The sequence below is a fragment of the Bubalus kerabau genome, chromosome 2 (genome assembly GCF_029407905.1).
Source record: "Bubalus kerabau isolate K-KA32 ecotype Philippines breed swamp buffalo chromosome 2, PCC_UOA_SB_1v2, whole genome shotgun sequence".
Lineage (NCBI taxonomy): Eukaryota > Metazoa > Chordata > Mammalia > Artiodactyla > Bovidae > Bubalus > Bubalus kerabau.
In genome coordinates, this window is record NC_073625.1 from 49,271,876 (window position 1) to 49,288,217 (window position 16,342).

The 16,342-nt window shown below is 39.3% G+C and overlaps 1 protein-coding gene across 4 annotated transcripts in view; it reads left to right on the forward strand.

Moving 5' to 3' along the window:
• Window positions 1-15,648, forward strand: part of SYNJ1 (synaptojanin 1) — a 93,097-nt gene extending 77,449 nt beyond the window's left edge. For all 4 annotated transcript variants that reach the window (XM_055567682.1, XM_055567683.1, XM_055567684.1 and 1 more), the window contains 4 exons: window positions 121-191; window positions 3,395-3,503; window positions 3,781-3,998; window positions 10,865-15,648. In XM_055567682.1, coding sequence (XP_055423657.1) covers window positions 121-191; window positions 3,395-3,503; window positions 3,781-3,998; window positions 10,865-11,665 — 1,199 coding nt within the window. In that variant the 3' untranslated portion in view covers window positions 11,666-15,648. The remainder of the gene's footprint in view (window positions 1-120; window positions 192-3,394; window positions 3,504-3,780; window positions 3,999-10,864) is intronic.
• The last annotated feature ends 694 nt before the right edge of the window (window positions 15,649-16,342 follow it).

Here is a 16,342-nt window from a genome sequence, read left to right on the forward strand (position 1 = left end):
TTCAGCTACTTAGCCTTAAAGCTGGACCATGAATAGACAGTGTGGTATAAGGGCATGGTTTCTTGTTTCTTTCTTTAAAAACAAACACCTGAGCTACATGGTGTGATGCCTTTGTTCCAGGACGCAGCCAGCTTCCGCCTCAAGCCGGACTGCCAGGCCCGGGACTTGCTGGACACAGTGCAGCCAGACCGGTAGGCAGCGCCTCACTTGCGAGCCAGGAGGTCTAGGTCCTGGGTCCCAACTTGCTACTAATCAAATGTGTTACCCTGAAGAAATCACGGGCCCATTAAGACTCCAATTTCCTCAATTCTAAACTGGGGGAATTAGACTTGATGCTCTTCAAGGTACCTTCGTGTGTGTGTGTGGGTGTGTGTTTTACTCTCTGAGTTGTGTGTGTGTGTGTGTGTGTGTGTGTGTGTGTGTACTTGCTGAGTTGTGTCCGACTCTTTGCAACCCCATGGACTGTACCCCATCAGGCTCCTATGTCTATGAAATTTCCCTGGTAAGATTACTGGAGTGGGTTGCCATTTCCTTCTCCAGGGGATCTCCCCAACCTAGGGATCAAACCCGCTTCTCCTGCATTGAGAGGCAGATTCTTTACCACTGAGCCACCAGGGCAGCCGCACCTTCAACTCAAATGGTATTCTAACATCCTCTTCAGAAGTAAAAGCATCCTTCATTATTTGAATAAAAGTGGTACAGTTAAGTGATTACAGTCACTAAATAAATATCTTAGAATCTTGAAATATATGGGGAAGTGATGTACTAGGGCAATTTTTTATGACATTATCTGAGTAATGAAGTAAAGTCATTCTTCAATCAGAAAGGTTTTATTTTACTTTTTATTTATCTTTGCCACACCTTGAGGCATGCGGGATCTTAGTTCCCCAAACAGGGATTGAACCCGCACTCCCTGCAGTGGAAGCACAAGTCATAACTGCTGGACTGCCAGGGAAGTCCAGAAGGATTTTAAAATTAGATTTCAGGAACCCCAATGATGATAGTCTGTCAACTAAAACTAGTTCTAAAGGTTTAACCACGGGAGAGCAGATGGCATTGCAGGGTTTCACCCTGCGTTGTAAGTCTGTGGTTTTCTGCGTGTTTATCTGTGTTTCGTTACACACAGAATTATTCTATTATTCACCCACATGAAAATCTTCTCTGGGATAGAACAAGTAATTCAAAGAAAAAGAAAGGAAAGAGAAACCAGTGTCAGTCAGGTGGAGCCTGGGCTTATTGGGAGGCCACTGGCTGAATCCTGGGAACTGTGACTATACCTGGAGATGAAGAGACTTGTGCTAATGAAACTACTTCAAGAGTCCAAGAAATTCTCATGAGATTTCTAAGACAGAGATATTTTGTTTTTTTGTCTTGTAGCCAACCTGAAGGACTTTTTCTATATATAATATTATGCTCCAAAGTAAAGTGTCTGTGGAATATACCTAAAATAGCCATTATCCACTCCCCTGTTTTTTTAAAAAAGGAGAAGTTGTTATTCACCGACTATACACTTCCCACAAAGTACTTTGCTTACTGAATATTGTAAGAATAGGGAAGGAAAGTCAGGATTTTGTGCAATTACATTTATAACTTTTGCTTATGCATGGAATCTAGAAAGATGGTACTGATGAACCTGTTTGCAGGGCAGCAGTGGAGATGCAGACATAGACAGCAGACTTGTGGACACAGCGGGGGCAGGAGAGGGTGGGACTAATTGAGAGAATACTATGCTGCTGCTGCTGCTAAGTCGCTTCAGTCGTGTCTGACTCTGTGCGATCCCACAGACGGCAGCCCCCCAGGCTCCCCCGTCCCCGGGATTCTCCAGGCAAGAACACTGGAGTGGGTTGCCATTTCCTTCTCCAGTGCATGAAAGTGAAAAGTGAAAGTGAAGTCGCTCAGTAGTTTCCGATTCTTTGCGACCCCATGGACTCAGCCTACCAGGCTCCTCCATCCATGGGATTTTCCAGGCAAGAGTACTGGAGTGGGGTGCCATCACCTTCTCTGAGAGAATACTATGGAAATGTATATTACCATATGTAAAATAGATAGCAAGTGGGGATCGGGGAGCTCAACCCTGTGCTGTGTGACAATTTAGAAGCCTGGGAGGGGGTTCAAGAGGAAGGGGACATGTGTGTACCTGTGGGAGATTCAGGAGGGAGGGGACCTCCATGTGGCTGATTCATATTGATGTATGGCAGAAGCCAACAAATATTGTAAAGCAATTATCCTCCAATTTATAAAAAAAATGAGAAAAATGTACTGAGTGCTTAAAGCCTTCAGCAAACATGTGAAGATAGAAAAGGACTTTATTTCCCTAGTGTATCTTCCAGCCTGTGTATTTCAGCACATTGAGTTAGCCATTCCAGAGTTTTTAACCTCTGTGTTTAATAAAGAAAAACAGCCTCAGTGTAGTTTTTGGTAAGCCTTAGTTCCACAGTGTATGTCCCGCTCCACCTCCTCATGACCTGTAAAATCGTCCCACTAAGGAGTATGATACAGGATAAAGAAAACAGGCCCTGAGTTCGGCTCCTGGCTTTATTTTCTAACTCTGTGGCTTTGGGACAGTTGTATACATTTCTTCATTTTCATTTAAATTAGAGATGATAAAATAATACATTACCCCCCAGGGCCATTTGGACATTGAAATGTGAATTCATACCCAATGCTTAGTTAACACAGTGTGTGGCACATAGTAAACAGTGAAAAATTAAAAGGAAGATTTTTGAAGCTTAAGGAACAAAATTGGGTCATTTGTAGAGATGTGGATGGACCTAGAGAGTATCATACAGAATGAAGTAAGTCAGAAAGAGAGAAACAGTATTGTGTATTAGCCCATATATGTGGAATGTAGATAAATACTATAGATGATCTTATTTGCAAACCAGTAATAGAGACACAGACATAGAGAACAAATGTGTGGATACCAAGGGGCAGGGCAGCAATTGGGAGATTCGAGTTGACACATATATGTGTGTCTGTGTGTGTATACACACACACATATATATGTTACTGATACTATGTATAAAATAGATAATTAATGAGAAACTACTGTATATAGCACAGAGAGTTCTACTTAACGCACTGTGATGACCTGAATGGGAGGGAAATCCAAAAGGGAGGGGATATATATATATATATATATATATGTATGTATGCCTGATTCATTTTGCTGAAGAGTAGAGACCAACACAACATTGTAGAGTAACTATGCACCAATAAAAGTTAATCCTTAATTAAAAAAATGAAACTTACGATCATATGGCAATAAATAGAGCCATTAGAATGACAAGAGGCTGAGGAAATGATACAAGATGCACAGACAAAATATTTTCACCAAATCTTATCCGTTGCAGATAAGGTAAATGTCTCAGTGGTTTTCGTTTCCCATCTTTAGATTATTCCGCCCCGTGCTGGAGTCATCAGCGCCCCCCAGAGCCACGCACGGGTGTCTGCCGGGAGACTGACTCCTGAAAGCCAAAGCAAACCCTCAGAAGTACTGAAAGGTAGACCCGTAGTCGAAACGGCAGTGCCATTCTGTATCCTTCCCTTCCATTTCTTTTCTTTTTTCTTTCGCAATCTCTCAGTTTATACAACTTACTCAAATTGAGATAGCCTTCTTTCTCTCTCTCTCTCTCTTTTTTTCCCTGTCTTTCTGTATGCCATAATAAAGGAGGCTACTGGGGGCTGGGAAAGGGACTGGAATTTCCTACCATTTCCTGAAAGGAAGGATAAACTCGGTTTTCCAGAGAATGCCTAACATCTGGAAATGACTTTCTTTAGGGCCAGCTCTTCTTCCCGAACCCCTGAAGCCTCAGGCCGCCCTTCCTGTGCCGCCTTCTCTTACGCCACCTGTTCAGAAGATGCAGGAGCCTCTCATCCCGGTGGCCGCACCTCTGGCCCAGGCTGCCCCGCAGCCCAGCCTGGAAACGCCCCCGCAGCCACCCCCTCGGAGCAGGTCGTCCCACAGCTTGCCTTCTGAGCCTCCGGCGCAGCCGCAGGTAAGGCCTTCCAGCGGGGAGAAAGATCATCTGGATGTGTGTATGTGTGTGTGGGCCTTTGCTTACATTTTGTTTTGTTTTTCCCTTTTTTTTTTTTTTTTACTGAGGCATATTTGATGCCCTTGCTGTAGTCTTTGAACATACTTATTTTAATTATTAGCTTTAGAAAAAACACCTAAGATTTGATTTTTTAAAAACTTTTGTCATTTGCTAGTAATAACATGTTTAGATATGACTTCCAACCAGTGAATGTCATTTGACCACTCAGACTCATCACACAACAAAAGCACGTTTGGCCGTTTGAGGGTTTGGGTTTTTTGTTTGTTTGTCCAACCTGTTGTCTAGATCACGGGTTCTCAGAGAGTGACCCTAGATTAGGGCTCTTTCCCTAAAGGCTCTTTTCCCTAAAACTTCCAAGCGGCCCCCAGGCTGTTTACCTTGTTTAAAGAGTAGGTGATTTTTTTGGTTTTTCTGTGTGTAATTTACTTTGGATACTTAATTAGAATGGACAGTAATAACTTAGTTTCTTTTTGTTCACAGCTATTAGATTAGTTTTGGCCTTTACCTCCTGGACAGAAAGGCAGTCAGGTCAATCCCTGGCCATTGGCAGTAAATTTCCAATAATCCTATCTCTCCTGATGCTGCAGTTAGCTCTTTTCTGTGATGGAGCTGGCACTGGGCTTCCTTCGGGATCTCTAACAGTTTCAGACACTACTGGATCCATTTAGATGTTTCAGGCATGCAGCAGCAGGCTTATTCACCAAAGTAAAAGCCATCAAAATAATGTTCTCATGAGTATCACATAGAAAATAGTACCATTGCCTTGGTGGGTGGAAATCACAGGATCACAAGGACTTTTGTTATACCAGAGTGATCTCACATTGGAAAGCCTTCTAGTGTGTATACACAAAGTTGTTTCAACACAAAATATTCATGCGAGTTGAATTGTTTTACTTGGAGGCTGTTTTACTTAGTTTTTATTATATACATCTCAGTAAAATCATTAAAATAAGGTTTATCTTTAGTATAAGTTTATCTTTAGTATAAGGTTTATCTTTATATTTCTGTTGTCTAGCCTCACATTGAATTTTATCCAAAAGTTTTAACTTGAAAATGCCATCAAGGCCAAAGAACTGAAGTCTAAGTCTGCTTTTATTTTGGAATAGTCTAAAATACAGAAATATTACACTGGTGATGTCCCTTAAGCATGTTTATAATAATAGTTTGCATTTATTTTTACAGATACGTATGTCCAGCTAATTGGCAGAAGTTAGCAGTTTCTTATGCTTCTTCATAGTGAAAAAAAGATTATAAATATGAATCTTGAAACAATATGAATAGTTAGCAATTAGCACTTACTTATTAGACTATTGGTCACATTTTTTAAAAAGCTAAGACGGATATATAATTGAGAATAATGTTCTCTTAAGCTAATGAACACCAAAAAGTATTATATAGTTGAGGATGCTGACGATATATAGTAATTATAGAAGCCCTTCAAACAATAAATGTCCATTATTTTCTCTTTGCCAATCTACTTTTAGTGCATGATGATTTTTTCTTTTCATTTTCTTATAAGGTGTAGTATTTATTATTATTATTTTTTAGTGTAATTGGAGGGCAAGAAACTTTCAAAGAAGCCATCTTAAAGCTTTGTATTACTACAGTTTTAGGACAGAAAGTGATCATGATTTTCACAGTAAAGGTGAACCCTAATTCCTAAAACTCTATAAAATGTTCTCAGTATTGAAAGTAGGTGTGGTACTCTGAACAACTTCAGAAGAACACACTGTCAAAGAAGATTGCAGTTCTCAGTAGAAAGTCATCTTGTGACACAAAGAGTACAGGATGAATATTCCGTGACTGCCATCTATCATTTTCTTAGGTTATTTTCCCCTGTTTTGCTTTCTGATTTTCATTGGAATGGGTATGGTGATTTGTTGACGAAGCACAGCAAGCCTGTGCTTTCTGTGTGGTTTAGTAGATTGTATTCTTGACTCTTACATTCTGCTCATCAAAACTGTGAAAGGTGTTTGTTATAAGCCTTTCTTTTGCCTCAGTCATTGATATCAAATCCCTCTACACATTATATACACAGACACACTTTTCTGGAGAGTGGAAGTCTTGTTCATGTGTAGACTGCCTTTGTGCAAGATCACAAAGAGCTTAGTTTCCTCCTGGGAGCTTACAGAAAGACAGGGAGGCATTTTACCTTTTGTGCCTTTTTCATTTTGAACCATAAAAATAATGCCTATTCAAAAAATAATGAACATCTAAAGTCTTAAAAATTCTTCTATAATGGCTATAACTTGAAAAGGGTGAGTTAGTAAAATAACTCACATTTTGATATTTTGGTAATAATATGAAACAGTCTTTGAATTGAACTTAGTAGTTTTTACAAGTCTTTATTAATTCTGCCAAAAATATACAAGGTATTTAAAACATAGACCCACACATGACCCAGCTTTACTTGTTATTACTATTTAAATTGTTTGATTCTATAATTCTATATAGAAAAGATTCTTCTAATTCAAGTGATTATATGTTATATATCCTTTAGAAAATGTAAAAATGCCCCACTTATCTGACTTTCAATGTCTTAGGCATCTGATTATCAGCTATAAACCAGAAGTCAGGAATCCAATGGGAAGTAAAGTAATAGCATCACAGCTATACTATTGGAGTGATAGCCGATAGTGAGGGAAGAGGCCAAGTAGAAAATCTCAGGACTTCCCTGGCAGTCCAGTGGTTAAGACTCCGTGCTCCCAATGCAGAGGGCATGGATTCGATCCCTGGTCAGGGAACTAAGATCCAGCATGCTGCACAGCACAGCCAAAAAAGAAAAAAAAAAAAAATCTCAGCTTTCTGGATCAATTTAATACCATCCCCTTGCATCTTAGTATAAACCCATTCCCAGTTTTTATCCAACTCTTACAAAACTAATGCATCAGGATCATCAGGAAAGGTTAAATTCAGGAGTCTCATGTTTTGTAGTAACACATTTTATATAATATAAATATATAATAAATATATTATTTATAAAATAATTTACTGTAGAATGGTGTCTCTCGAATCTGTCTAAGCGAGTTATGGTATTTTAAAATAAGGTAAGCTTTAAATATTGGGGAAGATTTGTTCAAACTGTTTCTTAAGAATACTGTAATTTTTTAAAGTACTGCTACTATATTATAGAAAGATTGTGATTTCATCTTTAGTATCACCCTTCAGAAAATTTGAGTGATAGATTAATAGAACAAGCCTGGATCCTAACCATGTTAAAATAAATACCAGTTTTCACTTTTCTGCAAAGTGGTGCCATTTTGAACAATTTCTCTAATTGTGATAAACCCATAGGCTGTCTTAAGGCTGTGTCCTAACCTTCTTGGGCTGCCGTAACAAAATACCATGAACTGGGTGACTCAGGCAGTAGAAATATGTCTTCTCAAGTTCTGGAGGCTAGAAGCCCGAGATCAGGATGCCAGCATGGTTGGGTTCTGCTGGGGCCTCTTCTCCTGTGCCCACATGGCCTTTCCTTGGTGCTTGCACAAGGGAAGAAAGAGCAAGGCCTCTGGTGTGTCTCCTACAAAGGGTGCTAGTTCCATCAAGAGGGCCCACTCTCACGACCTCATCTAACCCCAGTCACCTCCCAGAGGCCACGTCTCCAAATACCATCACATAAGGAGGTTGGGGTTCAGCATATGAATCTGAGGGGACACAAACATTTCACCCATAGCCTGCTGAAAACACTTCAGTGCTCCAGTAATGTATTTGGAATATTATTTTTGGAATGACTACTTTGAACTAGTTAGTAATCAACCTCAGATAACATTAAATCCTGAGCCCTATTACAGCAATACATTTTATTGTCTCTTGATCTTATACTGTGACCTGCAGGTCTCACTGCTCTTGGATTTTGTACATAATATAAAACTGAAAGTGTTTTGAAGACTGAATTGTTAGGGTTGCTGGTTGGTCTCAGATTGTCCTCCTAACTCTTTCCCTTGATGTCTATGTTTCGTTTCTCAAAGCAGGAGCAACCATCAGGGTAACAGGTATTGGATTATTTCTCAATCTTATATGTGCTTCTCATCTGTCTTAGCACATTAGATGTATGAATCTTTTGCTTCATACATCTAAATTTTCACCCATTTTTAAAAACCACCTGTCCACATTAATAAATTCTGTTATCATACCATAAAACCTGCTTTTTTTCTTAGTATTTTGAATTCTTAGGAACCATTTTAGTTATTCTTGCTAATGCTTTCCCATTTTGCTTTTTTTTTTTTTTTTTTTACAAAAATTAACAAGACTAAAAAGTATAACTTTAAGAAGGTAAGCTTTAGATATATGAAAGTGTATTTGGCAAAACCAAATTGGTTCTTGGTTTTAACAATGGCATAATTATGTAAGTACAAAATTCAATTTTTTTCCTAGATTTCTTTTGGGAAATTAAAAAAAACAAACAAACTAGTAGCATGTAGATTATAACTGGTAGCACTAGTACATTTCTTTTTTGTTAAAGAAGAATTGATGATTTACAAAGATGAAAATTAACATTATAGCAGGATTATTTAAGGGCCTTTCCAACACCCTTCTCTGTAAAAAATACCATCATCATTAATGTCAAGTCATCATAAATACTGCTTAGATATATAGAAATTCATTCTAATGTAATGAATGATGATGTGGCTCTCATAATGTCAAATCTCATTGGGCAAAATGATCATGTTTCTGTTAAATTAACTTATTTTGAAAGAAAAAGTTGTTAATATATGAAAATAAAGATATTTAAATGTGCAACATTTATTTGGCAAAAGCCTATTATTCCAAGCTGTACAAAGCATAAACTTCCTACCTATAATGTCTGTGTCATGGACTCTTTGTCTACCATGGGAGAATCAGGGCCCAGACCCACTCAAGTACTTCTGTTTTGTCATATGAATCGTAAATAACCCAGTCATTACTGGTAATGTGTAGCTAATTGTAATTTTACAGCATCTATAGTAAATTTGTCTCTCAAGTACTATAATACACTTAGAGTACAGTTTAGAATTTATGACATGTCTGCTCTTTAATTTTGTTCAAATTTATTGTCATATTAAGTTTGAAGAAAAATAAAACTTGTTTACTTAAAGTATATTATAGATTAGTTGAATAAAATAGATCCTAGAGAGTGATTCACGTAAGAAGTTATCCACACTGTTTCCTTTTGCAAATGAGCAGCCTTCCTTACTTTTTTTTTTTTTTTTTGCCACTCTGTGTGGCTTGTGGGGTCTCTGTTCCCTGACCAGGGGTTGAACCCAGGCCCTGGCAGTGGAAGCAGAGAGCCCTAATCACTGGATCGGAGGGGAATTAGCCTTCCCTATTCTTAAGCACCAAGTTACTGTTTTTAAGAAGATGCAGTTATGTTTTATTGGAGTTTCCCAGGCAGCTCAGTGATAAAGAATCTGTCTGCTAAAGAAGAAGACACAGGTTCAATCCTGGGTCAGGAAAATTCCCTGGAGAAGGGAATGGCAACCCACTCCAGTTTTCTTACCTGGTAAATCCCATGGACAGAGGAGCCTAGTGGGCTATAGTTTGTAGTCATCTTCTGGGGTTGCAGAGTCAGATATGACTTAGAGACTAAAACAAGAACAGCAAAACAATGTTTTATTGAGACTGCTGCTCTTTTTTTCAACATATCTTATGAATGTTTAGTTACTTGCTTTAACAATGACCTAAATTCATTTTGGGTCATGCTCCATTTTGTACATTGCAAGTCTCTAGCTAAGTAAAATTCTCCCTCTCCTGTGCTTTTCTTACCTTTAATTTGGCATAAATATCCAAGTCACCCACCTAGTTTTAATAATTATATAGAGTTTTTTGTTTTTTTTTTTTTAATTAAAATGGAGTTCCCGATAAAGCTAGCTACTTTTCTCGTACAGCCAGGCTTCAGTTCAATGTTTCCCTTACGAAAGTAGCCTGTGCCCGGTACCACAGCCGGGCTCCACTCCAGCCGGCTTCTTTGTGAACTGGGCACACAGGGCAGACTTTTCATGACTGTGAAGTAGGTCTGACCCCTCCTCCTGCCAGTAACTGTTCACAGCCAGCTCTGCCGTGCATAGCTTTATTTTGGTTGAAGAATTACTATCCCAGATAGAAACAGGATTCCTCCCCCCACCACGCCATCCAGTTTAAAGAATCATTGCAGTTAGTTACAACCTATCTAAAGATGAGGAAGGTCAATTAAAAAATATTTCCACATTCAGAATTTATTCTACAAAGGAGAGCTGACGTTAAAAAGCAAAGAATGCTTTGAAAATTTTATTCTACAAGTGGAAAAGGAAATGATGCATTGTCTTCAGCTTATGAATACAGATATACTAATAAAATTATTATCCATAAAGTTGAATTTCCATAGTAACATTAACTCTCAATGAAAATATATTTCAAAAAACAATGAAACCACATCATCATCACAGATGGGTGTTGGAAGTTTATTCATAGCGATTTAGCATAAACTGTATTGAATGTGAGTTTCTTAAGTTCATTTGATTATCTAATAGAACTGGGCATGAACCAAACTCATCTGCTAATTCAGTGCAGTTCTCCATTTTACATATCAATACTTGCATGGATGAAATAAGTTGTATTTATAAAAGAACTTATTTAGCAGAGAGTTTAAAAAAAAAAAAAAAAAATTTCATGGTACTTGTTTAACCACCAGAGTAACAGACTACACAAAGCTCCTTTTTTTATTTTTTGAGTATGTATACTTGACCCCTTCAGAATGAAGAATAATTGAGACAGGAAACAGAGAGGGCATTCAAAGTAACTGTATTGCTTTTTGTTTGTTCTGATTATTCAGTGGGCTTTCTCTTTCCCAGGTGAAAACAAACGGAGTCTCTGCCGTCAGACTGGAGTCGCCATTAAAGAGTGACCCATTTGAAGACTTGTCATTGAACTTGCTTGCTGTATCAAAGGCTCAGCCATCTGTTCACACCCCAAACCCAAGGGGGTTGACGCCGTTGCCTTCTGCAACCCCAAGTAACACGAACACTCTGAGTTCTGTAAGCTGCATGCCGACAATGCCTCCAATTCCAGCCTGGAGTAAATCCCAGGAAAACACGCGATGTTCCCCAAACCCATTCATCCCAAGCTCGAGCAGCACAAATCCTTTTACTGACAGGACCGCCGCTCCTGGAAACCCCTTTCGAGCTGAGTCTCAAGAATCAGAGGCCACTTCATGGTTCTCCAAAGAAGAGCCTGTTGCTCCGAGTCCATTCTCTTCGCTGAGGCCTCTGGATCAGAACAGTAGCAAGCCTTCATCCTCCCTGGATGGGTTTAAGGACAGTTTTGATCCACAGGGCCCGTCTGCACTAACAGTCAGCAACCCCAAAGGATGGGTAACCTTTGAGGAAGAAGAGGACTTTGGTGTGACAGGGAAGTCAGGGTCCACTCGCCCAGATGTTTTCCTGGGTAAGCAGCTGAGCTCGTCTCCTGGCTCCAAGGTGACGCTTGGTGATGACTGGGGTAGAAGTACCAATGTGTCTCTCTGTGTGTTGCCAGCAAGAAGACCACCCCCACCGCCTGTCCCTCTGCTCCCACCTGGCACCACCCCTCCCTCAGACCCTTTCACAGCCCTGGCCTCTAAGGCATCACCCACGCTAGACTTGACAGAAAGATAACGTCACACAGTAGAGTCCCTTTAGTTTTGGCAGGGTAGAGCCAAAAGATTTGGGCATTCGTTAGTCATGATGTGCAATAAGTAATTGTTAAGTGCACTGATGTTGTCATGAAATACCACTATTTAATGTGTACAGAGTTGGAATATGTGTATATCAGAATTAAGGAAAAATTTTTCTCATTATTAACTGGAATTTTGGTGTGTTTCTGTTTGGATAAATAAGAGAGAGTAGAAGCCATAAAAAGTGCTCGAAGCTATTTTAGAAAACAGTCCTCATTTAGAAATTCTTCATCAGTCTCCTTTAAAGCATCTCACAAAGCCCAGACAACTTCTAGACGACATTGCTGCCAGCCCTTTCCTACTTGTCAACAATTGGTATCTCTAAGTATTTACCAAAGAGCCGTCAAAGGTATACTGGAACAGAATTTAGAAAGACATTGCTTAAAAAAAAAGTGTAAACACACACACACACAAATGTATACACTTACATAGTGGTAAAATGCATCACTTAAATTCTAGGGTGTAAGTCAGACCAAATTTTTACCTTAAAGTTGTAACAGAGTTCTCTTTTCCATATAATCAAATGGATGGCTGAAAATGAAATTTGGACATTTCCATTATCTTTCTTTCCAAATCTAGAGTAATCTCACGACAGAACCAGAATTTGCCCCCGTTGCACACCCACCCCTTCTGACACACACACCACACACCCCCTTGTCACTCTGGTCCCACACCTCTGCCTGCTTTTCTGGGGGAGGAGCTTCTTGCAGCCGGAAGCAGCATATTGTGTGGACCGACCCTCCTGTCCTTTCAAAACAGCACGCTGTCCACAGATAGCAGGAAGGCACGTGCCACCAAATTCAGTGAGAAGTAAATGGGAGTTCAAGGTCCACGGAGGTGTCCGAGGATGGCCCTCCTCGCTTCTCTAGCTGGTGAGCTGGGCAGCCCCCACCCCAGGGGGCGCTGAACTGGAATCTACTGTGTGTTCTCTCGCCCCATCTGTGATGCTGCTTTACGTTCTTAGAGGCTACACCTCAAATTAGCTGTGGATTTTGTCTCCTGCACTGCCAGTATGCAGCTGATCCTGCTTTTGATTAATTTTATGAAGACGTTCATGATTTATAGAGAATGTAGTATTTTGATATCATTTAGGAATCCCAGTCAGAAAATTCCTGGAGCAATAGTTGTTTTGTTGTCAGTTTGAAATCACCTTTACCCATTATATTAGCGTTTTATACAAAGAGTTGTAAATGTCACCTGAATTCCATTGTCCACATTTAACCTTTAAACATGTGCATTGGGGGAATATCAGAAAATGGAGTTCGCAGCTAAGAATACATAAGATGTAAAAAAGCACAGCAAGCTGCATCGCACTTAACCACATAAAGCAAAACTATTAGGAAAAAGCACTTTTCTAAATGCTCAAATGTTATCAGAATACTATATTTATAAAAGTAATTCTCTCTATTAACAGCCAGGAATTGCTGTTAGAAATAACTCTCGTGAGTTTTATATTGTGCTTTGGGGGGGGAGGGTCTAATCATTTCAGCAGTAGTATATTTTAAACAGCAGTATTACTATAAGCAATGTGCTTCAAAATGTGAATTAACTTGTTGAAACTGTGGCTTTAACATCTGTGTGATTAATGTATATGGTATTTGCTCTCCGTTAGGAAAATAACTCATTATAAACTTTAGTGCGACTGCAGTTCTGTGAGCAGTGTTTCCTATTGAATAGAAACTACTGTCTAAAATACACATATCAAGCAGCAGCTCAGCCTTTATCAGGAGATTCTGCTGATACTTGGCAAGTTGCTGAAAAAGTGCACAAAGTTACAACAGACAGTTAAAGGTACACTGCAAATAACTAGCCATTATTCTACATATTATTAAAATATGGACCAGTTCTGTTAAACGCAGAGCAGAAACTAGACACTAAGGATCTCTTTGTGAATTCTTTGTTCTCTATAGTAGATTGCTGTTTATATGTAAGAATTTTATTGCTTATGTGGCACACAGTATTTATAACTATATACTTTATAGGAGTACAGTATTAAAGTCAGTGGCATATAAACACTGAACATATCCTGTGAAATTTGCTGTCATATGAAATAAATATACCTGTCTTTACCATACTGACTGCTTTTGCTCAAAAGGGAAGAACTTTTCTCAGCTATTTTCCTTTAACTTTACATAGATGAGTTTGGTGATGTTTGAGGATTAATTCTTACTGTCAAATCAGTTTTTTTTTTTTTTTTTCCAAATCAGGTATTTTAATTCAAGATGTTATTCTCATCCATTGTATTTCTCTGTGTGATTGTTGTTCAGTCGCTCAGTCATGTCCAACTCTTGGCGACCCTATGCACTGCAGCACGCCAGGCTTTCCTGTCCTTCACCATCTCCTAGAGCTTGCTCAAACTTGTGTCCATTGAGTCGGTGATGCCATCCAACCATCTCAGCCTCTGTCTCTATGTGATACTTCTGCTGAAAGTAGGAAGCTATTCTCAAATTACTAATTGTCATTAAGAAGTCATGTGCTTATTCTGTAAGAAAGGCCCTCATTCAAAATCTTGCTGGTTTGAAAATAACACAGGAGGCATGAATGATGATTTTCTGACCCACAGCAAGAGAAACAGCTGGGGGTGGGGGTGGGGCGGGTGAGGGGAGCAGAGGGGAAACAGGCTAACGAATAGCCAGACAAAAGAAGAGACCACCTTAAAAGACCCAAAGTAAGAGACTGAGGCTGGTGTTCTTGTGAGTATTGCCTTTTTTCCAGATGGCTATTTAAAACAATAACCTTGATTCTTAAATAATTAAATTATGTTCATTAATCTCTGATTAAGAAGTTACAGAATAATAGGCTTTGTAAAAACTTTTTATTTTAAGGTAACTGTAGATTTGTATGGGCTTCCATGGTAGCTCAGACAGTAAAGAACCTGCCTGCCAATGCAGGAGACAACAGGTTTGATCCCTGGGTCGGGAAGATCCCCTGGAGAAGGAAATGGCTACCCACTCCAGTATTCTTGCCTGGAGAATCCCCTGGACAGAGGAGCCTGGCAGGCTACAGTGCATGGGCACAGCATAGCAACTAAACAACAACGTGCAGTTGTAAGAAATAATACAGAAAGATCCCAGGTATCCTTTACCCAGTGGTAACATTTGCAAAACTATAGTGCAGTACCACAGCCAGGACTTTAACATTGATATAAAAGATTCCATCTCCCTGAAGATCCTGCGTGTTGCCTTTCCCCACTTCTCTCCCATCCCATGCCCTTTGCCTGTGTCCTTAACTTCTGGCAACCACTAATCTGTTCTCCATAATAGATTCTGTTCTCCATATTCACTATAATTTTGCTACTTGAAGAATGTTACATAAATGGAATCATGTGTGTGTAACCTTTTGGGATTGACTTTTTTACTCAGCACAGTTCTCTGGAGATTCAATAGTTTGTTCCTTTTTATTGTTATATAGTATCCCATGGTATGGATGTATCACAATTGGTTTAACCATTTATTCATCCACTGAAGGACATTTGGGGTGTTCCCAGTTTGGGACTATTATAAATGAAGCTGCTCTGAACACTCACCTCAGGTTTTTATGTGAACGTAAGTTTTCATTTCTCTGGGATAAATGACCAGGGGTACATGCTGGGTCATAGAGTGGTTGCATGCTTGGATTTTTAAAAAGCTTCCAAATTTTCTGCTACAATGACAGAACCATTTTACATTCCCATCAACAACCTATGAGTGACCCACTTTTTCTTATCTTTGCCTGAATTGCATCGTGGCTTTGTCTTTACCCTAAGAGTTTTCATTTGCTTATTTGCCATCTGATGCCTTTTTGTGTGTGAAATATGTGTCTTTTGCCCATTTTCTAAATAGATTGTTTTTTAACTGTCATGTTTTGAGGGCTCTTTGTATATTCTAGAGACTCCACCTCTGTTGAATATGTGCTTTGTAAATATATTTCTCTGTCTATAGCTTATCTTTCAGCCTCTCCACATGATTTATAGCCAGATCCTAAGCCCTGCAGGTCCACAATTACCAGCATGAGTGATTGACACAGGAAAACCAAACTCATGTATAAAGCAAAATGCCACTTTATTAATGTTAGGAAAAAAGTCTGACCACATCAAGATATCAAACGTGGAAAAATGGGAACTCATACATTGTTGGTGAGAGGGCAAATTGGCACATCAATTCTAGAGAACAATTAAATAACGTCCAGTAGGACTTCCCTGGTGGTCCAGTGGTTAAGAATCCACCTGCCAATGCAGGGGGACATGGATTCAATCCCTGGTCTAGGAAGATTCCACATGTTGCTGAGCAACTAAGCCTATGCACCCCAACTGCTGAGCCTGAGTGTTAGAGCCCATGCTATGTAACAAAAGAAGCCACACCATGAGAAGACAATGCACCACAACTAGAGAAAGCTTTCAGGGAGCAACAAAGACCCAGCACAGCCAAAAAATGATTAACTCAAAAATATATATAAATAATGTCCAGTGAGGTTCATATATTCTATCACAACAAATTTGACTTGGAGAGAAATTCTAGGACAAGTGGAGTAGGAATGCACATTGTAATGGTGAAAACTGGAAAGAAACTAACCCTCAAGAAGGGGATGGAGTGACATATTTCTGGTGGAATACTATGTAGTAGTGAAAATAAGTGAGTGA